The following is a 19,077-nucleotide window of genomic DNA, read 5'->3' as shown; positions in this document are numbered from 1 at the left end:
GGAATTGAGTGTGAAACTTGTGAAGCACCTCACAGGGGGTTCGAGGAAGAGAGAGAGAGAGAGAGTAATTTAAGCAGAAATCATAACCATTCCTGATGCCAATAGATATTTACACAAAACATACACCGGAGGAGACAGACAAGTAGGTGGAACACAGGGGCCGCTTGCGCGTCTAGTCAAGAACAAAAAAGGGAAAGAGGAAGCCGGGGCCCTGGACGGCAGTATAATAAGGCATGCGAGTAAATCGAGGTGAAAGAGAATGAACCGGAAACCAAAGGTCTCGGGTGTTTTTAATACTGCGGACCAGGATACTGGGCGTACTTCTGTTTGGGGCGCAAGTGCACTGGGACCTGGTTCTCGGGGGCGCCGGGGATGGTCTTCTTCAGGCCCTATAAGTAGTGAAGAGAGTGCGTTAGTTTCAAATGCTCCTGTAGGCGCAATGCATACTGTAGGCTAGCCTTGGATGGATGTAGGGGGTTTCCAGGGGTTGCTTCCATACCAACTTGTCGAAGATGCAGGTGTTGAGCGACATCTCAGCCTTGCGGCACTCGAAGAGGTAGTGGTTGTTGTTCTCGAGACAGTCGGCGTGAGCCTTGAACTGGTCGAGGCAGTGGGTGTTGATGTCCTTGATGCTGTTGCGAAATCAGCCACCTGCGCCGTTACTCCCCTAATTCCAAGAAAAACTGTGTGGAACGTACACACTAGCGGCGCAGCGCGTCACCTTCCGCCCCTCCTTCAAGCACTCGATCTCCCCGCGGCCCTTGCCCTCGTCTTTGCACTTCATGAAGTCGTCGTTGAACGCCTTGCAGCGGTCGCCAATGAAGTACGCCGCGCTGGTCAGGTATGCTGAAGTGGCGCCAACCTCCTCCACCTTGGGGATGTGGTCCGGCATGGGGGTGGTGTCCACGAGGACATGCTGGTTGAACCTGTTGGCCAAGGGATAGCGTGGTTAGTCTTGTTCTGGCGCGGCGGGACAGCCAGAAGGGTCATTGGAGCAGGTGTGTAGCGTACTGAGGATCTCTCTGAGCCATTGTGACGGGAGCTGGTCGGGATGACGGAGGATGGGGTTAATTGACGGGGCAGTGACTTCGTGAAGCTGCGGGTTGCGGTGGAATGAAAGGTCGGTTTCTTTGGGAGGACGCTGATTGGCGGAGAGAGGACGATGAAGTAAGCAGATCGTGCAGTATGCAGACAGTTGGCTCGCAAATGGCGAAGGAAACAGGTAGATCTTCAATGGAATAGGCGGAAAAAGTTAGTGAAGGCAGCATGGAATTGTAATTTCTTATTTGAGGGCAGTTTACTACCTCCATCCCGCCAAATGGCGTCGTTCTTGCTCCATTTCCGCCAAATGTCCGCATAGTCACGTGACTCTAAACAAAGCACAGCTTCGGCGCTGGGGTTCTCTTCTGGTGAGCTCTCCAGCACCCCTCAGCTCGCCTCTCCAACCACCCACCCCTCCATTCGCCGGAAAATGCGATCTTGAGCTGTCCTTGATCTGCATCCAATTTCCTCGATATCACGCGACAGGCTTCGCCAAATCCCGAGTTACATTTCAAGCGAACCCGGACGTGCTTTTTTTGCGGCATCCTTTCGCGCCTTTTTACGACGCCCGCCATGTCTCTTTTCGGCAATACACCGGGCGCCAGCCCTTTTGGCAATGCTGCGAATAAACCCAGCTCCTTTGGTGGCATTAGTTCCAGTACAAACACAGCAACTCAACCGGCCGGTGGAGGATTGTTTGGCGGCGGCACACAGAATCAGCAGCAAGGTGTAACGGGAGGTGGCGTGTTCGGCTCCGCTGCTACAGCCCAACCGCAGCAGTCGGGCGGGTTATTCGGCTCAAGTACCGCGCAGAAGCCGGCTACTAGCCTTTTCGGTGGAACACCACAGCAGCAGCCGCAACAGCAGCCGCAGCAGTCAGGAGGATTGTTTGGTTCGAGTACCGCGCAGAAGCCTGCTGGGAGCCTTTTTGGTGCACCTGCCCAGCAGCAACAAACGCAGCAGCCGGCAGCCGGGGGTGGACTTTTCGGAGGTGGTCTGGCACTCGGAGCTAGTGGGGTTGGCAGCGCGCAGCAGCAACCCCAACAGCAACAAAGCAGTCTGTTCGGTAGCTCCATCCTTGGTGGAGGGCAGCAGCAACCGCAACAGCAGGCTCAACAGCCGCAGCAGTCGCAGTTTGGACAAACAACTATGGTCCAGCCACAGGGTCAACAGCAGGAACAATCCCTTTCGTCAAGTCTGTGGTCTCCCGGCCGTGCTATTACTGGAGGTGAGCCTACATCTGAATATATCCTCTACCGGTTCAATTCATTGCTAACTGCATCAACCATGTTCATAGTACACCGAACTGTCCCTATGCAGATCGCTATTGTCAGGGACAAGTGGGATGCACCCAGCCAAGCTTCTCCGTTCCGCGCATATCTCTATAACCACGTCGGTGATGACAACGCCCCATTCTATCAACCGGGCCCCGAGGATGATGAGACGAAGTGGGAGGAGGCTTTGCGGAAGCGACCTGGGCCAGGCTACGTGCCTGTACTTGTCAAGGGTTTCTGGGACCTTGGCAAGCGCGCCCAACGCCAGAAAGACTTCCTTGCGATGATGCAGACACGCCTCCACGAAATCAACAACTGCTTGACCGACCTTCTTTCACGACACGACTTGAAGATCTCTGTCAAGGTTGGGGACGCCCGCCGAAAACATATTGTTCTCAGCAAGCGCTGCCTGGCCCTGGCGGCCAAGACGCAGGTGCTGCGTAACCGAGGCTACGCCATGGACGACGCCGAGGAGGAGCTCAAGAAGAAGTTGGCCGAACTGGAGCGCTCTGTCTTTGACGCTTCTCTCAATGGTCGCGGTGAAGAGATCTGGGCTCGCATGCTAGCTATCCACGAGCACTCGAAGCGACTGCAAGCAGAGATGGACCGCGCTGGGGCGAACGTGGCGACGAACGGGGCCGAAGAAATCGATGAGCAGACCATGAAGACAGCGAAGAAGGTTTGTTACATCCAAATTCCAATACCTTTTTTCATTTACTTACTTGCTATCTATTGCAGATTCTCGATGACTACCATGCTCAGATTCAGCACCTGCAGAAGGAGATGGAGTCGGTAAAGAAGGAGTTCGAAGAGGCTCAGAAGTTGAAGCCGAACTAGATTATCTTGTTCTTTTCTATGCTTCTATACTCACATCTTGTTTCTCTTTACATCTTGGAACTTGTCCACAGGCATCGGAGCACCGGCGTTCTTGGGGAGACTGCTGTAATGCATAGTCAATACGATTCGTTGATTTCAATTAGTTAACTATTACTGTGTGATCTTCCAGTTTTACTTCTCAACGCCTCATGGAAGATGTTGCTGGAGTGTAAATCACGATATGGCAGTCTACTGCAATTCGTTGCTTGGTTTATCTGATCAAACAGGCGTCTTGCCTTGGTCCGATTCCATTTCTCTATAATCAAACAAACCCAGATAAAAACCGGCATGTACAATCCATAATAATACACCACTTGGGCTAGAGTTCTTGATATGTAGCAGGCTGCAAATGGCACGCAAATACCATCAAGGGAGATATGGCATCAAGGTACGTTGCTCAATTTTTTACAGCCAACTGATAGATCCCCAGACGCAAATGCGATACATCCATTCACCCAATCCTCAGCACATAGCAATCGATAGTAAAGGGCGATTTGTAGGTCATGACGCCATGAAAGCTGAAGGGAGGGTAGAAAGGCGCGGCGATTCTTTAGAGGAACTTCTTGGCGAAGTCGATGGCGAAGGGAGCTGGCGCGCATTAGTTTGTTTGGAGGGCAGATACAGAGACATTTCTCGATCCCAGGACCGCGTGATCTTCGGGCTAGGTCGAGCCAGTCCTTTTGGGGAAGAATGACTTACACAAGTAGAGGAGGAAACCGCCGACGACAGCCATCTGGATGGTCTGGCAGGCCTCAATCTCACTGGCCTGTGCAAAAGTTAATAATGCGGCAAGCGCCACTCGGCCGTGTGTTGTGCTTCATACCTTGATCTGCTCCTTAGAAAGCTGTTCCTGGCCTAGACGCATAGGACGCATGTTAGGTACCGGCGAAATGGAGGCTCGTCTGGACGCATAGCGGCGGAAGGTGGGAGGTGTGGTAGATAGAAAGGTTAAACGACATACCTGGGGCGAACATTGTGGACTAACAAGAGTATACTTGATGATTCGGTGAAGTGAAAGAAAGGGCAGTTGATGAAATACCGTGAAGACCCGCCGAAGGCGAGCGGACTTTGGATGGAAAGAAATCACGGGAGCACAGACCACCGTCCTTCTCCTTCTCTCACGCCCGCCTCGACCTTTTGCCTCTGCTGCTCTTTATTCTCCTCGCCCGTTCCTATCTTTTTACAACCCATCGAACTGCTGAATTGATTTTGAGAGGGATACTTTCCAATTCTGCAAGTGCGACTGCCGCTGCCACCTACTTGCCACGTGAGATCTAGCTTCCGGAGAGGCGTCGGGGCCTGCGCAGATAGCCACCACGTCGGTCGCTGAACGTCTTGGACACCCCTCTCCGCTCATCACTGGACACCTTTATATCCTTGCCTCTTTCTTGACTTCCTTCCTTCGTTCGTACGAACACCGATATTTCGCACCATGTCTGCGTCACCCGAACATCAGGCCGGTTCGCCCGCCGCCTCCCCGAGCCCGAAAAGGTCACAACGCCAATTGCCGGTGATGAAGATGGGGGCGAGAAGTCTGCGGAGCCTGTCGCTGATGGCGAGAATAAGGAAGATGGTGGTGAAGAGCGAGACGATGATGATAACGAAGGTGACATCTCGGACGACGAGTCGATCCTATCCGAGGTCGATGAGGCGCAATTCGAAAACTTTGACCCGGAGAACGTTGACGTCGAGGATCGTCCCCAGCTGGCGATTGACGAGGAGAACCTGAAGCTGATCGGCCGCCACAAGCGGAAGCGCAACGATGATGGCGAGGGCCGCTCGCGCCGCAAGGAGGGACGTCGTGAGAAGAAGAGCCGCCGCGCGCGCGATGAGGAGGAAGGCGAGGAAGGATCTTCTCGCCGTAAAGAGCGCAAGAAGAAGGAGGCATCGCCTGATACAGATGAAGAAACACTGGATCCTGAGACTCGTACGTACCCTATTACCGAGAGAATTGATGGTATCGGGTTGAAGCTAACGGAGTATGATGTTCTAGGCCGTCGGCGTGCACTCGATCGTGCTATGGACGAGGCAATCCGAAAGCCCCTGAAGAGGCGATTCCGCAAGCAGGATGGCATTGTATGGGACACTGAGATCTATGTTTGATGAGGGCTTGCACTGACCGACTCAATAGGATCTTGAGGCTATGGCCGACGCTGAAATTGAGGATATGCGAAAGCGCATGACCCATGCCGCGCAGATGGACGCGATCAACCGCCATGAGGGCAAGCCTGCGATGCACAAGCTCAAGCTCCTCCCCGAGGTGATCATGCTCCTCAACCGCAACCAGTACATCAACAGCTTGGTCGACCCCGAGATTAATTTACTCGAGGCCGTTCGATTCTTCCTTGAACCCTTAAACGATGGCTCCATGCCTGCTTATAATATCCAGCGCGACTTGTTGACCGCCTTGACCAAGTTGCCGATTCAAAAAGATGCCCTGATTGCCAGCGGCATTGGCAAGGTTGTTGTCTTTTATACCAAGAGCAAGCGCACCGAGCGGCGCATCAAGGAGATGGCCGAGAAGCTGCTGGCCGAGTGGACCCGGCCCATTCTTCAGCGCAGCGACGATTATTCGAAGCGCGTTTTCCAGCAAGCTGACTTTGATCCTACGTATGTTCCGCTCGCCTCTTTCCCGGTGTTTGAACTGTTTACTGACCACTCCATAGCAAAATCACCAAGCGCACCCAGACCGCGGCCGAAGTTGTGGCTGCAGAAGCTCGCGCGCGCGAGATGCTCCCTCCTCGCCTCGCTAACCGTGCCCGTGTCGATCGCACCAATGTCACCTATACCGTGGTGCCGCGACAGACGGCAGTGCAGGAGAGCAAGTTTGCGCGACCGTTGGGTGCCAGTGGCGAGGACCGATTCCGCAAGATGCAGGCCCGGAACAATGCGGCGCAGAAAGGGTCTCGTCGCTAAATCGGATGATTGTCTATGTTGTGTGATTTTTTTTTCTTTTCGGGGTCTGTTATCGCTGTTTGATGACCTCGATTTTGTTATCTGACATGGTGCGCCTGGCGTTCGGGATTCATCGGGAACTTCAGATATTGGGGCTTATGGTGTAATATCGCATCCGGCAGATTCGTGCCGCAGCAAGTGAATAAGCATTTCAAATTGTCCACGCTAGATATTTGCAGATATAGTAGAAGCCAGTCAAGTGTATACCCGTATTATCCTTGACTGTGCATAGCCGAGTTTCTGGAAGAGTTGTTGGAAGGCGCAGGGAATCCGAGCGAGGCCGACATTCGGCCGGCCGACGTAACACCGCCCAGCAGATCCCGGGTGGTCACGTCATGCTTTTGACCTGTCCGGCCTTTGCTTTTCTGCCTTAAGAGCTTGCCTCTTCTCTCCACTTTTCCCCAATCCACATCACACACATTCACCATGAAGTTGCTCACTAAGGAAGAAGAAGACGCTCACTATCGGTATGATTGGTCTTCAGCAGCCTGCCCTCAGAGCTTGAACTACCCCCAATCCCTCCCGGATCATGCCATACTAACAAAGTCGTTCTCTCAGCTCCGTCGTCAAAGGTGGCACCGTCGGTAGTCTCGCCGGTCTGGCCGCCGGCGCGGCGGGCGTCTTGCTCGCCTCGCGACGGTACCACACGATCCGCAACCTCACCCTTCCCATGAAAGCGTTCCTGATGACCTCATCTGGTACTTTCGTCGGCATTATCGCCGCCGATCACGCCTCCCGGGACTTCGAGAAGCAGCACAATGCCGAGAAGCTCTGGTACGAGAATCGCGAGGAACGCCTCCGCGCCGAGGAAACCCGCGGTCTGAGCTTCACTGATCGCGCCCTCGCCTTCGCCCGCCGCGAGAAGTACAAGATCGTCAGCGCCACCTGGGTCGCCTCCATGATCGGCTCGTTCGTGCTTGTTGGTCGCAACCCTTATCTGTCGGGCCAACAGAAGATCGTCCAGGCCCGTGTGTATGCCCAGGGTCTAACTCTGGCTGTGCTGTGCGCGTCTGCTGCGTTCGAGATCTCGGACCAGCGCCGTGGCCGCGGCATGCTCGACTCTACCAAGATGGGTAAGAAGCAGCAGCTCGAGGATGCTGCCGAGCCCGCTCCTGTCCACTCTGGTAGCAAGGATGAGGGTGACCTCTGGAAGGAAATGGTGGCTGCTGAGGAACAGCGCCTCAAGTCCAAGCACCAGCCCCTTACCTTGAAGCAGGCCGAGGCGAAGAATCAGGCCACCGAGAAGGAGGAGGAGGACTCCGAGTCTGACTCTGACAGCTCTAAGTCCGAGGAGAAGTCCGAGCCCAAGGAGGCCAAGGAGGAGCCCGAGGCCGAAAAGGCTAAGGGTAAGAAGCAGGCTTAAACGAGCTTGCTCCACGGCAACATCTCCACCTTCCAACTCCGAACAATTTCGTCCCACCACAGCTTCACGCTCGCGAGTGCTGGCATTGGTGGGCTACTTTTTTTGCCCATAGCCTGTCAAGGCTTTTTCGACCCACAATAGACCATGAGAAATGACTGGGTCTTCTTCCAACAGGCTGGACCATTTGGCTTCCCTTTTTGTCCATTCTTTGTGCATATATCTGCATTCTCTTTCTACCGGCGTTACCTTCTTTTGATCAAATCTGAAGGGTTCGCATGCGAACCAAAAGTTTATCTAGTATGGTCGTGTATGATCCTTTTGAGGTGGATTTGAGATTTTCTCTCTACTCTAATGAATGACTTGTGTCTCCTATACAACCACTCCTCTCTCCAATTTCTTTACTCGCTCTTAGTAGGAATGTAGCTTGCATCTTCAATTAAAGGCCAATATATTTGTGCTCTACTGGGCACGGAAGTGATGCTCACAAAGCCGCCTGCTCTGCGATCTTTTCTGATACAATGCTTGGCCTAGATCGCAACAGCACTCCGGAATCCATGCCCGAAGACGCAATCGATCGGCGCATATGCCCCCGCAAGACAGACCGTTGGGACAAGATTTGTGGGGGGAGGGCCAAAGGGGCTGTCATGGACGCTCGAGTAACTCGTGCAAGAGGCATTTCTAACATAGTCGCGTCTATGGCGGATAGGGAAGGATATTGTATGCTGGAGATAGGTACGGTGTGCGTCAATTAAGCTCATTAGGTTGAGAACAAATTGGACGAGCCATAATCTAAGCTTGTTACCTATCGCTTCGGCTTTGATTTGTTCTACTAGGTCTAACCCCCACTCTTCTTGGTATATTCTCAGTTATCAATGCCATTTCGGGTGTCTATGACGGACGCTCACTTTCGGAGTTATGACCGACTGGGAAAATCTAAATAGCATTGTGATGTCTAGTAATTTTGGGGAGAGGATTCTCTCTCTTGTACTTGGGTCGTGGCGTTGTTACTGGGATACGTGACTCGCTACATAGATACAAGATAATTGACTCCAACTGCAGAATTCAAGTTCTAGTGCGACGAGAAGACAGAAAGTGGCCGAGTGGAGATTTGATACTAGGTTTCAAGGACTTAGCCCCGGGCAGGTCGCGTTACCGGGTCATAAGCGACCGGATTTCAATTATCAGATTCACGGTTACCTGATCATCTCTTCCTTTTCGGCATCAACAATTGGGTAGCAATCCTATACTCATCCATATAGATGAATATTAACCCTTACAACAAGATTCGCTCGCATTCCTCCACGGGTTTTAATCCAAAGCTCTTCATCCCACCTTTCCAGCTCTGGTCGATTGCCATTCTAGCAAAGTCACGCAGGTCAACCTCATAAACTCCAATAACCCCCTGATCTACCTTGGCAATACCGCCAGCCTCCACAACTCGACGTGCGAGATCAGCCGCATCTCGTAAAGCAGTGTTGGCGCCCATTGCACCCGTGGGGGGCATGGCATGAATAGAATCGCCGAGGAGCGTCACCCGATTGGAAGGTTCCCAGGGAGCAAGCTCCGGCATAGCAGATAAGAGAGATCTCATCGCCGTTTGACTTGCGTCTTGCATTTCAAATATGGCCCGAAGCGACGGGCTCCAGGACTTCGTGAGCTGAATTGACAGATCTGCCGATTCTTGCGAGCTTACGTGCCACCCTTTCTCAAGAGAGGATGGGAGCTGCGAGCGCTGTGTGCACAAAACCCAGTACATGTAAGGCGCCGGCAATCGAAGCTTTGTGACTTCGGCTTCGTATGGGAAGTTTATCGACTCGAATAGAACGCACGGCTGAGACGCATCATCTGGGTCTGTCACAAGACTCATGCCATGATGATATTCCACAGGGAGTTTCGAGAGAAGGTCGGGCGTGGATGGTGTCTTGCCAAAGATAATTCGTGTGCCGGTGTCCAGGCCTTGAGACTCGGGCAGGTACTGCTTGCGAACTCTGGATCGAACACCGTCGGCTCCAACCAAAAGGGATCCATCCTCTGTAGTTCCATCTGCGAAGGATGCAGTGACTTTGTCCTCATGGATCGTGTAATGCTCGAAGCTCTTTCCGAAGAAGACGTCGCCTTCAAGGTCGGCCAGGAATGCTTCCCGAAAGGTACTGCGGTCCACTGTATATGATTTGGACTGGAACCCCGGTGGTGGTCCAAAGGCACCTGGGGAGGAATTACATGTCCCATCAGGCTTGCATCGCACCCCCATGCTTGGTATCTCGGCGCAGGTTTTCTCGAACAGAGTGAAAAGCGCGGGCGTCAAAGCCTCTTTCAACGCGTCAATGCCGTGTTGAGTTATTCGTAGTCTGTATCCTTGGGCACGGAAGTTGCTCCTCTCATCTTGCTCAAATAGCTTGAATGGGATGCTGTTCTTTTTCAATGCTTGAGCGAGACAAATACCTCCCAGGCCCGCGCCGATGATCAATACTGGGGAAGCCATTGTAAGGTTAAGACCAGAATCTGGTGGGAAGAAGCGAAAATAATAAATGAGCCAAGTCGACAAAGCTTTCTCAGAGGTGGTGGAGTGATAGGTTGATGAAAATGGTAGATTGCTCGACTTTATATGATCAGGCGTCCTGGCCGGGGCCGTTCGGCAGCTACTGGCGACGAGGGGGCCGAAACTGCCCCCAAAACGGCTAGCCCATGGATCATGGCCACAGTTGCAGGAGTCTCCATGCTAAACTCGGATTATTTGTCCCATCGTGTGAGTATTCAAGTTTCAACTGGTGGCGGATCTAAGGATCTAGAAAGTAATATGGGTATTTGATTGTTCACTATATCCAACGCAGAACAACATACACAGAGGTCAACGGACGCCTGGTCGTGGCACGCCTGGAAGCTTGACAGCCTAAAATGTATCATCTTCGAGACGTTCTGTTCGTCTGATGACACTTGGGCTCTGGTCATCGTCAATCTCATCCGTAATGTCGCCTGCGCCTGCAGTGGCCAGCAGGTCAGTGACGATGCGCTTTGAGGCTTCCTTGGCTATTTGCGGAGTTCATTAGCAAACGATCGTGAATTGCCCGTTGAGACTAAAATATCACATAATATCCTTACCAGGCGTCTTCATTAGCCGACTCTGCGGAATATGGAATTGCATTGTTTTCGGCGGGCTCGGCCCAAAGTCCTCGTCATCTAAATCGTCATCGCTATCCCATACAGGTTGATGGCCGCCATATTTTTTGGCAGGTGTCAACACACTCATTCCTGGCTTGGGTGTGCCACGAATGCGGTTGCTGCTGGTGCGACGCTTGCGATTCGTCCCAGGAGTTGCGGTTACGCCCTTGATGGGCGATGAGAAAATCTCCGAGTGTAGCTGCGGTGCTTCTGGTTCGGGACTGGAGATCGGAGAGTCATCAAATGCGTAACGAGAACTAGAAGCAGCAGCCTTGGGTGTGACCGCGAATTTTGAACGTGTGCTGGGGCCCTCGCCGACGTTGCGGTATCCTTTGCCGAGGGGAGTTGCCTGAACCCGATAGGTTTTGTCGAGAACGCGATGGAGCACGGGATCGGACGGTTTTTGGTACTGGGCATCACCTCGTGACACAGACGCGTACTTCGCCGAGGAGGCAGGCGGGATGAACGGGGATGACATCGGGGTTACCGAGGCATCGGGGGGGAAGAAGGGCTGACGTCCTGGTGTGGACGGGAGAGTCGACGAGTCGGGCATGTCGAAAGGCGACCTTGCCTCGTTGATCTGCTTTCTCAGGTTCTCGTACGAGGAGGAATGCTCAATAGAAGAAATGGTCATGTCATCGCCGGTAGGTTGGGCTGGTGCGCGAGGAGTGCTGTGCGAGGAGATCGTGAGCTCAGTGAGGTCGATATCGTCTCTATGACCGTGATGGGCATCGTGGCGTCGCGAGGAGGGGGTATCGTAGGATTGGTCGGTTTCGTCAACGCTCGTGCTCTGGGTCATGTCGGCAGAAAGCTCCTCTTCCGTTGCAGTGGGCTCTTGCACCGTGTCATCGCCCTGGGGCTGTTCTTCGTACCCAGATAGAGACACGTTGGCGCTAGCTTCGAAAAATTGTTTCCAGAACTGGGCAGTTAGACCATCTCCACGTAGTGGTCATGTTGGGCATAGAGGCTCCCTATAGATCAAGCTTACCTTTGTACCTTCCCAGACATCGCGGGAATGCTCCGTGTACTGCTCAACCAGAGGCAGGATACTCGTGGTCACAATACGGTGGGCTTGACTAAAGTTGTGATCGATCTCTGTCGGCAAACATGTCGATTAGCATCGTGCCCGACGATGTTTGTTTACCACCTCGCCTTACCTTGAAGGGTCAGGGTAATGGACTGCTCCAATTTCTCAAGCTCCTCCGTAAGGGACAGTGGCCGCTGAGGCTGGACAGAATGGCGAGACATTGTGTGGATTTGCCCTCAGCCATGGAATTTGTTCTACTGTTGAGAGAACAGCAGCCTTGCAGCATGAAAGTCACCAAGTCACCAAGAGACGCGCGGGGAACACGTCCCAAAGCGGTGTGTTGCTAGGGCCGGGGATAAGGGCATTGTGGCGTCATGTGCTGCGGGGTTTATGTAAGGAAGCTCCAGGCATCATCGCGGCGCCTCCAGGCTTCCAAGCTTATCCTCATAGGAGGAGAAGCCAAACTAAAGAAAGAAGAATACACCAACAAAAGCGGGGGTGCCTTCGTTATGCCTGCTCCTATTGCCAAAGGTCAGTCTGCTTCTTCCTCTCCTTGGTGGTATGCCCAGCTGCGTGAGCCGAGCGGTGTACTAGGACTTATCAGCGTTTCCGACGCAGCCTGGCATGTCTGACGTCCAAATAGGTATTATCGTGACGGTCTCCGTCCTGGTGGCTGCTGGTGTTGCCGTCTACCAATCCCCTCAGTTTCAGCAGTGGGTGACCAATTCTCGACGCAAAATCGCGTTAGCCTTGCATAACCTAGGCGATGAGGTTCAACCACGCGACCCCGCCTCCCCGACCCGGGAAGATATCTCCATGACGGAGGAAATTGGCGAAGCAGCGGTAGAGCGCAGACGCATTGCGAAGGCGGAAATCATGCGGCGGGCCGCATTTCTGGAGTCAAGGCGCAGGAGCAAGGACTCTGAACAGCACCGTGGCAGCTTCGACACTCTTGTAGACGGGGACGGAAACCTTCGTATTTCTAAGGGCAACCTCGACCAGTTGGATGCTAACCCTTCCGCCCGCTCTTCTGGCGTGGACACTGGTGTCTCGCAGCCTCTTCACCGAGGAGGTGCGTCCAACGTGGCCGACAGCCCCAATATGAACCAACGCCAGCTCCATATCGATATCCCTTCAGAGACTACGTCCCACCACCCCTCGGAGATCATACAATTTACACCCACCTCCGAAGTGCCGTCAGAAATGTTGTTTGACCCGTTCGCTGGCTCCCCCGTGCGAGAACAGACCCCTGTGTCTGTCTCAGCATCCAGCCACACGGAGGCCAACGACCAGGTTTACTATGCTCATCCTGATTCGCAAATCAACAGCAGCCAACCACAAGACTTGCTTACCGATCTGGATGACATCAGGCAGGATAATCAATTTCAGCATCCTGTATCGTCGGCACCATCCGTCGCTGGAAGCTACAGCCTCATCGAAGGGTTCACTGAAGGGTCCTCTGATGGAACACTGAGTGACCTGGGCGGGCGCTCAGTCGGAGGCATCGCTACCCCTGCCAGCTGGTCTGAAGTGGGAAGTGTAATTAGTAATGATGATGCTGGTCATCAACAGCTACTGTAATCTGTCTGGTTATGACTTTGTGGGCGCCCTCTCAAGATGGATGGATCGGATGGCGCTGGTAGGCTCGAATGGATTTAGGGATCTGGACTTATTTATTCCTTTGCGGATTCTTTGCTCACAAATAACGGCGCTTGGGATCTGGCTTTGAAGCGCTCATAAACGTCAGTTTCATGCTAGTAGGAGAATTGAATTAAAGTATGCGTTTCCTACGCAGTGGCCCACGGGCTTCTTGCTCATAAGAAATAGTACATTCTTCTGGGATCACGCCATGCCTCACGCGGTGCCAAAGCTGCGGCAGAGCTGGACCCTACCGGCCAATCGGTGGAGCCGATCACCATCGACGTATATCCATCCAGAACGCAGCCGACTTGGTGGCATCCAAGCATGGCCGAATAGACGTTCTCATCAACAACGCAGGAGTCAACAACCCGAAAAGCTCGATCTCGCCCAGCAGCGCCAGATCTTCCACGAAGTATACGAGGTCAATCTTTTCGGCGCCGCTATGGTCACTGAGGGATTCACACCTCTTCTGGAGAAAGCAAGCGCAGGCCTGGCGCGTATTGTCTTTGTCTCCTCGCATACGGGCTCTTTGGGCCTTCGAGTCGACCCCTCGGGCACGGAGTATGCAAAGTGATCCCTACCTTCTTCCCCCGTCTACCGCAGTAGCAAGGCTGCACTGAACATGATCACCTTGCACTATGCGGCTAAGTTTCAAGGAAAGGGTTGGAAGGTGAACGGTTCATGTCCGAATCTGACGGACACCAACTTTACGCGCGGCTGGCTCACAGGCCGGCCCGCCTCAGAGTCTGTGGTGAACATTGTTCGACTGGCGACCTTGTCAGTTGATGGTGAATCGGGGGTGTATTCGGACGAGAATGGTGTTGTGCCGTGGTAGAGGGCAGGAAGAGGGAAGGAGGTCCTTGAGGTATCAAAAGAAGGATCGGTGCCTCTGCCGCCGTAGCATTCCAAGTTGAGTTCATTTTGTTGGTCATCGTATCCCGAATATGAACCTAGGCAAATCTACGAGAATAATCGACACAGAATCAATAGTGGGCCAAGTAGCCAGTACCTGGAATTCGTATAGTGTGTCCGCGGTGTGGGGAAGTATTCGCTACCCGCCCGGGTAGCCTGTGGGCAAAGAGCCTCGGCACTTTCGGGGAAGCTGGAAAGCGGAGGCGGAGTCCCCGTCCTTTTACTTCCTGTTTTCTCCTCCCTCATCATTTCCCCTTCTTTCTTCCTCTCAAAGATCGGGATTCCTGTTTATTTTGTAAGTTGATCATTCCATGCTCCTGACCCACATCGCTCTTTGCACAGTCCTTCTTCCCATCAATTCGCCACTTCAAAGCTTCCCCGCAACGGCCGAAATCTCCTCTCCGCATCGCTGAAGCAGACATGGAAAACGAAGGCAACACAGTACTAATGTTCGCTGGCACTTAGTCTCTCTTTCCATATTTCATCATGGCCGCAGATCGCCTGAACTCGCTCCTGAGCCACCTCAAGGGTCCCGGCAGCGGAGTTAACGCCATGTACGATCCACCGCGACTCGGTAATGCAAGTTCAGCAAGCTGACCATGGACACAGTACCCAGAAGAACCCGGACGATATTGTCATTACGCTGTGTCTGCGCACCCCATTGACGAAGGCTCGCAAGGGTGGGTTCAAGGATAGTGAGCTGGACTACATCGTATACGCTCTGCTCAAGGAGACCCTGGCCCGGTCGAAGATCGACCCTGCTCTGGTTGAGGATGTCTGTCTTGGTAACGTATGTATCCTTCAGCACATCTCAAGACCATATCAAGCGAGCGTTATCGTCTAATATCAATCTAGGTGAACGAGGTGAAGGCCGCCTACATGATCCGGGCGGCTTCATTGGCCGCCGGGATCCCGTACACCGCCGGCGCCTCCTCGGTGAACCGCTTCTGTTCGTCCGGTCTGAAGGCCGTGCAGGACATCGCCAACCAGATCTCGCTGGGCGCCATCGATGTCGGCATTGCAATGGGTGCGGAGTTGATGTCCGCCGCTGGTGACCGTCTCGAGCGCCCCTTCAACGAGGAGGTCCTCCGCAACCAAGAGGCCGCTGACTGCATGCAGCCCATGGGTCAGACTTCAGAGAATGTTGGCAAAGACTTTGGGATCTCGCGCGAGCAGCAAGACCGCTATGCGGCGGAATCGTTCCGTCGCGCCGAGGTTGCCCAAAAGGCTGGCTGGTTCGATGATGAGATCGCGCCTATCTCCGTTCGCGTGAAGGACCCCAAGACTGGCGAGGTCCAGCAGGTTACTCTGACCCGCGATGATGGTGTTCGTGCTGGTACCACTTATGAATCGCTCGCAAAGATTCGCCCTGCGTTCCCCCAATTTGGTGACAGGTCGACTGGTGGAAACTCCAGCCAGGTCACCGATGGTGGTATGTTGGGTCCCCCCGTGCCCCCGTTTCCTGTGTGATCACGGACTTTGATCGGACGCGTGCTAATCCTCCCTCATAGCGGCCTCCGTTCTCTTGATGCGCCGCTCCAAGGCCATCGAGCTGAATCAGCCCATCCTGGCCAAGTTCTGCGGCGCTACCGTTGCCGGTGTGCCCCCGCGCGTGATGGGCATTGGCCCCACCGCCGCGATCCCCAAGCTGCTGAGCAAGTTCAACCTAGACAAGAACGACATTGATATCTTCGAGATCAACGAGGCCTTCGCCTCGATGGCCGTGTACTGTGTCAAACACCTCGGTCTCGACCACGCCAAGGTCAACCCGCGCGGTGGTGCCATCGCCCTCGGCCACCCCCTGGGAGCGACGGGCGCGCGTCAGATCGCCACCATCCTGAGCGAGGCCCGCCGCACAAAGAAGAAGATCTTGGTGACCAGCATGTGCATTGGAACTGGACAAGGTATGGCGGGACTGTTTGTCAATGAGCAGGTGTAAAGATGTCTACAATATCATACTACATTTTGGAATTTTCACCCTACTGAGCCCTCCAGACTCGCAGCATGGGTCAATTTCGGGCATGGCGTAGGTCACTAGGCGCAGTCAGAACTCAAACTGGGGACAGTCTGCGGGGGGGGGGCGCGGGCCTGAATAGGATAAGCGCTTCTCATTTGGTGACCGCAGATTAATCTCACGCTCGTATATTTCGCCATACTATTCCCGGCCTTAGTGGGGTTTTCTCCCTATGGAATGCCCAGGCCAGAAGAATTTACCCCGTGACTAGATCAGGCACACGGTTTGCCTTTCCAGCCCGCGATACAATTATACAGTACGACGTAGTTGTCAATATAGAAAAAAGAATAAAAAATAAAATAAAAAAAAGAGGCCAAGTTTAGTAAAGCCCCACCGAATGGGCTACGGCAGCAAGGGTTGCGATCAAGAAGCCAACCCACCACCACGCTGGGATCAGCATCTTGACTTACTGTACTCCGTGTAGGAGACAGGAAACCGGAACTAGGAAAATCGAGTAGTCTGGGTCCAGAGGAGATAAAGCCAAAAGATGGTCCTGCAGCCCTCGTCTTCTCGTAAGAGTGGGTCCGTGTTTGATTGTTCGGGCGTCAATCGAGATTTGCTGAAAAGGATAGGGCTTGTGGACTCCGACCAAGACGATGCGGCTCGTTGCAGTGCCAGGATGGACATGAGAAAGGGGTCATTCTAGGCATGCGCGGCAGTGGGACCCTCCGAAATACGAGGGGAGGACGGGGCCTGAGGAAAGTGCAGGCTATGATTGGAATCAAAGACGCAGCCCTGGTTGGAGCTTGGCCCGTGTTTAGAACTGTGGGGATTCAGCCTCGTGTTTAAAGTAGAAGGCCATGCCGATCGAGAAATATCACTCTCGGCGGGAATAGCGTCCAGCCCTCGCGCTGAAGCAGACACAAAAATGTGATATATCAGACCAGCCGCAACAGAAGCGCGCAGCTACTTCTTTGGCATTTTACCCTCACTGACTCTAATCGGTGGAGGCGAGGATCGCGAACGCTTCTCACGCGTCCAGACTGTCAACCTCTTGAGCCAAGCCAAGCACTATTTATCTTCGACGGTCATGATTGGAAATTCAAGGTGCTGGCCCCCAAGAGCCTGCATGGGCTCCGTTCGTGTTCGGGTGGACGAGGCTCGTCGATCCTGCAGTTAGTCACTGGTCACATCGTATTTTTAGCTTGGTTTTTCTTTTCTTCTTTTGGACTGACCTGAAGAGCCTGTTCATCTGCTTGGATTTAAAGACTCCGTCAGTGTCCCCTCCTGCCGTGGAGGCTGAAATCTGGAAATCTGGATCTCCCTTCCCTTCTTTTGCCATCACAGCCCACTGTCTCGTGTGACCTACCTTCGTTTGCCTTGCTTGTATCAACCCTTCAGCATGCAGCAATACAGCTCGCCCCGCCAGGGGATATCCAAGTGGTGGTGCATCGGCTTCTTCATCGCTGCCATCATCTTCTTCATCATCGGTGGCGCACTGGTCGGCACCTACCTGAACTCCGGCTACTCGAGCTGCTACTCGGGCTCCTCCTACTATTCCTACAGCTACTACTCCTGCTTCGATGGCAACGACGGAGAGTTCTACGGCGGCATTGCCATGTTTGCTCTTGGTGGTGTCAGCAAGCTCATTGCCTGGATTCTCCTCATTATCTACTGCGTGCAGCGCCGCCGCGTCACCCAGACCAACATCACCTACGTGAACGCCCCTGCTCCCATGGAGCCTGTCCCTCAGCCGGGCTTCGCCGCTCCTCAGCCTGCCTACGCCCCGGGACAGCAGACCGCTCAATTCCCACACTCCCCAGCCAGTCCGGCCCCCTACCCGGCGAGCGGCACTCCTCCACCCAAGGAGGCCACTGCCACTGCTTTCCGATACTGTAGTCAGTGCGGTGCTGCCGTGGCGAGTCGTTTCTGCCCGCAATGTGGCACTGCAAACTAAAACAGAGTGGTTCCAATCCTGGCAGGAGGGGGAAAAGGAAGGAAGCATGCTTTCCATCGCGGTTAAATTAACCTTTTATCGCGCCCCCCCCCCCAGGGGCTCCTCTTGGAGCACCCCGTGACCAGCCACACAAGATACCCGGGGAGTTTAAGAGATGAAGTCGACAAGACGTTTATGTACCTTGTTTATAATTTCCTGCCAATTAATTTCCATTCTTGTTTATGTCCAGCCAGACCCAGCGACTGCATCTCCAACAGAAGGCTGCAGTGCCTACATAGAGAACTCACCCTGGTAAGCTAGGATGCTTTTTCTTCCCATGGCTTCTATTACCCATTGCGATATTCATTCCTTGCCATTGACGATCGAAAGCTACCCCTGAGAAGCCGACATAAACTTTTCAAGGACCGCTGCCATGTGTAGAGTGACACACAGCCCAGATCATGACAATTCAATCTCAGTCCAACGCGCCGGAACTATGGGAACACGACTCGAAACACACTCCAACCCCTGGATATTTTGGTTGTCCCTACGCAACGCGGTCCAGCTATAGCTCCTCCTCGCTCTCCCTCCCTAGTGGGCTTGATAATCTGACACAGCCGTCTGAGACCCTCTCAGGCTGCTCTAGTTGTCCGAATGGGAGCGGGAAAGGGTTAACGACCAGGACCCACCGAGCTGTATCCAGCACCATATAGAGTAGCGAGTGATAGCCAACAATCAAGAGGTTTCAAAGGACAGACGAAGATGTCGCTTTGGCCCTCTAGCGTATTCTGGCAGCTGTTAGTGGAGGGAAGAAGAACTAGACCAAGTTCTTTTTTCCCTTAAAAGGAAAAAAAAGAGAAAATAGCTCCCCTAACTCTCCGCGACTGATGCCCTAAGCAACCCATTGCACGGCAATGAACTACTAAATTGAATAGATAT

At 53.5% G+C, this 19,077-nt stretch overlaps 10 protein-coding genes across 10 annotated transcripts; 7 read left to right on the top strand and 3 right to left on the bottom strand.

Annotated features, from left to right (window-relative positions):
* Positions 1–290: 290 nt before the first annotated feature.
* Positions 291–1,031, bottom strand: N7482_005656 (coiled-coil-helix-coiled-coil-helix domain-containing protein; the record flags this gene model as incomplete). The annotated part of the gene is made up of 4 exons (XM_056687781.1): positions 291–389; positions 500–632; positions 699–926; positions 1,012–1,031. 4 exons carry the CDS (start codon positions 1,029–1,031, stop codon positions 291–293), a joined length of 480 nt encoding a protein of 159 aa, XP_056543336.1.
* Positions 1,032–1,614: 583 nt separating this feature from the next.
* N7482_005655 (putative nucleoporin) lies at positions 1,615–3,152 on the top strand (the record flags this gene model as incomplete). Its single annotated transcript, XM_056687780.1, has 2 exons — positions 1,615–2,994; positions 3,054–3,152. 2 exons carry the CDS (start codon positions 1,615–1,617, stop codon positions 3,150–3,152), a joined length of 1,479 nt encoding a protein of 492 aa, XP_056543335.1.
* Positions 3,153–4,623: 1,471 nt separating this feature from the next.
* N7482_005654 (transcription factor SPN1) lies at positions 4,624–6,107 on the top strand (the record flags this gene model as incomplete). The annotated part of the gene is made up of 4 exons (XM_056687779.1): positions 4,624–4,651; positions 4,711–5,267; positions 5,323–5,801; positions 5,858–6,107. The coding sequence occupies 4 exons, from the start codon at positions 4,624–4,626 to the stop codon at positions 6,105–6,107; spliced, it is 1,314 nt and encodes a 437-aa protein (XP_056543334.1).
* A 465-nt stretch (positions 6,108–6,572) lies between these two features.
* On the top strand, positions 6,573–7,509 carry N7482_005653 (HIG1 domain-containing protein; the record flags this gene model as incomplete). The annotated part of the gene is made up of 2 exons (XM_056687778.1): positions 6,573–6,613; positions 6,705–7,509. 2 exons carry the CDS (start codon positions 6,573–6,575, stop codon positions 7,507–7,509), a joined length of 846 nt encoding a protein of 281 aa, XP_056543333.1.
* Positions 7,510–8,782: 1,273 nt separating this feature from the next.
* On the bottom strand, positions 8,783–9,991 carry N7482_005652 (FAD-dependent oxidoreductase; the record flags this gene model as incomplete). The annotated part of the gene is made up of 1 exon (XM_056687777.1): positions 8,783–9,991. The coding sequence occupies one exon, from the start codon at positions 9,989–9,991 to the stop codon at positions 8,783–8,785; it is 1,209 nt and encodes a 402-aa protein (XP_056543332.1).
* A 408-nt stretch (positions 9,992–10,399) lies between these two features.
* Positions 10,400–11,916, bottom strand: N7482_005651 (DASH complex subunit ASK1; the record flags this gene model as incomplete). The annotated part of the gene is made up of 4 exons (XM_056687776.1): positions 10,400–10,536; positions 10,609–11,587; positions 11,657–11,763; positions 11,826–11,916. 4 exons carry the CDS (start codon positions 11,914–11,916, stop codon positions 10,400–10,402), a joined length of 1,314 nt encoding a protein of 437 aa, XP_056543331.1.
* A 288-nt stretch (positions 11,917–12,204) lies between these two features.
* N7482_005650 (uncharacterized protein) lies at positions 12,205–13,276 on the top strand (the record flags this gene model as incomplete). Its single annotated transcript, XM_056687775.1, has 2 exons — positions 12,205–12,226; positions 12,339–13,276. The coding sequence occupies 2 exons, from the start codon at positions 12,205–12,207 to the stop codon at positions 13,274–13,276; spliced, it is 960 nt and encodes a 319-aa protein (XP_056543330.1).
* A 268-nt stretch (positions 13,277–13,544) lies between these two features.
* Positions 13,545–14,171, top strand: N7482_005649 (uncharacterized protein; the record flags this gene model as incomplete). The annotated part of the gene is made up of 2 exons (XM_056687774.1): positions 13,545–13,897; positions 13,940–14,171. 2 exons carry the CDS (start codon positions 13,545–13,547, stop codon positions 14,169–14,171), a joined length of 585 nt encoding a protein of 194 aa, XP_056543329.1.
* A 563-nt stretch (positions 14,172–14,734) lies between these two features.
* On the top strand, positions 14,735–16,187 carry kat1 (putative 3-ketoacyl-CoA ketothiolase (Kat1); the record flags this gene model as incomplete). Its single annotated transcript, XM_056687773.1, has 4 exons — positions 14,735–14,802; positions 14,858–15,038; positions 15,104–15,680; positions 15,760–16,187. The coding sequence occupies 4 exons, from the start codon at positions 14,735–14,737 to the stop codon at positions 16,185–16,187; spliced, it is 1,254 nt and encodes a 417-aa protein (XP_056543328.1).
* A 1,417-nt stretch (positions 16,188–17,604) lies between these two features.
* N7482_005647 (uncharacterized protein) lies at positions 17,605–18,159 on the top strand (the record flags this gene model as incomplete). The annotated part of the gene is made up of 1 exon (XM_056687772.1): positions 17,605–18,159. The coding sequence occupies one exon, from the start codon at positions 17,605–17,607 to the stop codon at positions 18,157–18,159; it is 555 nt and encodes a 184-aa protein (XP_056543327.1).
* Positions 18,160–19,077: the final 918 nt, after the last annotated feature.

Source organism: Penicillium canariense (genome assembly GCF_028826845.1).
Source record: "Penicillium canariense strain IBT 26290 chromosome Unknown utg000003l_segment0_segment0, whole genome shotgun sequence".
Taxonomy (NCBI): Eukaryota; Fungi; Ascomycota; class Eurotiomycetes; order Eurotiales; family Aspergillaceae; genus Penicillium; species Penicillium canariense.
This window is presented reverse-complemented; position numbering and strand designations above follow the sequence as displayed.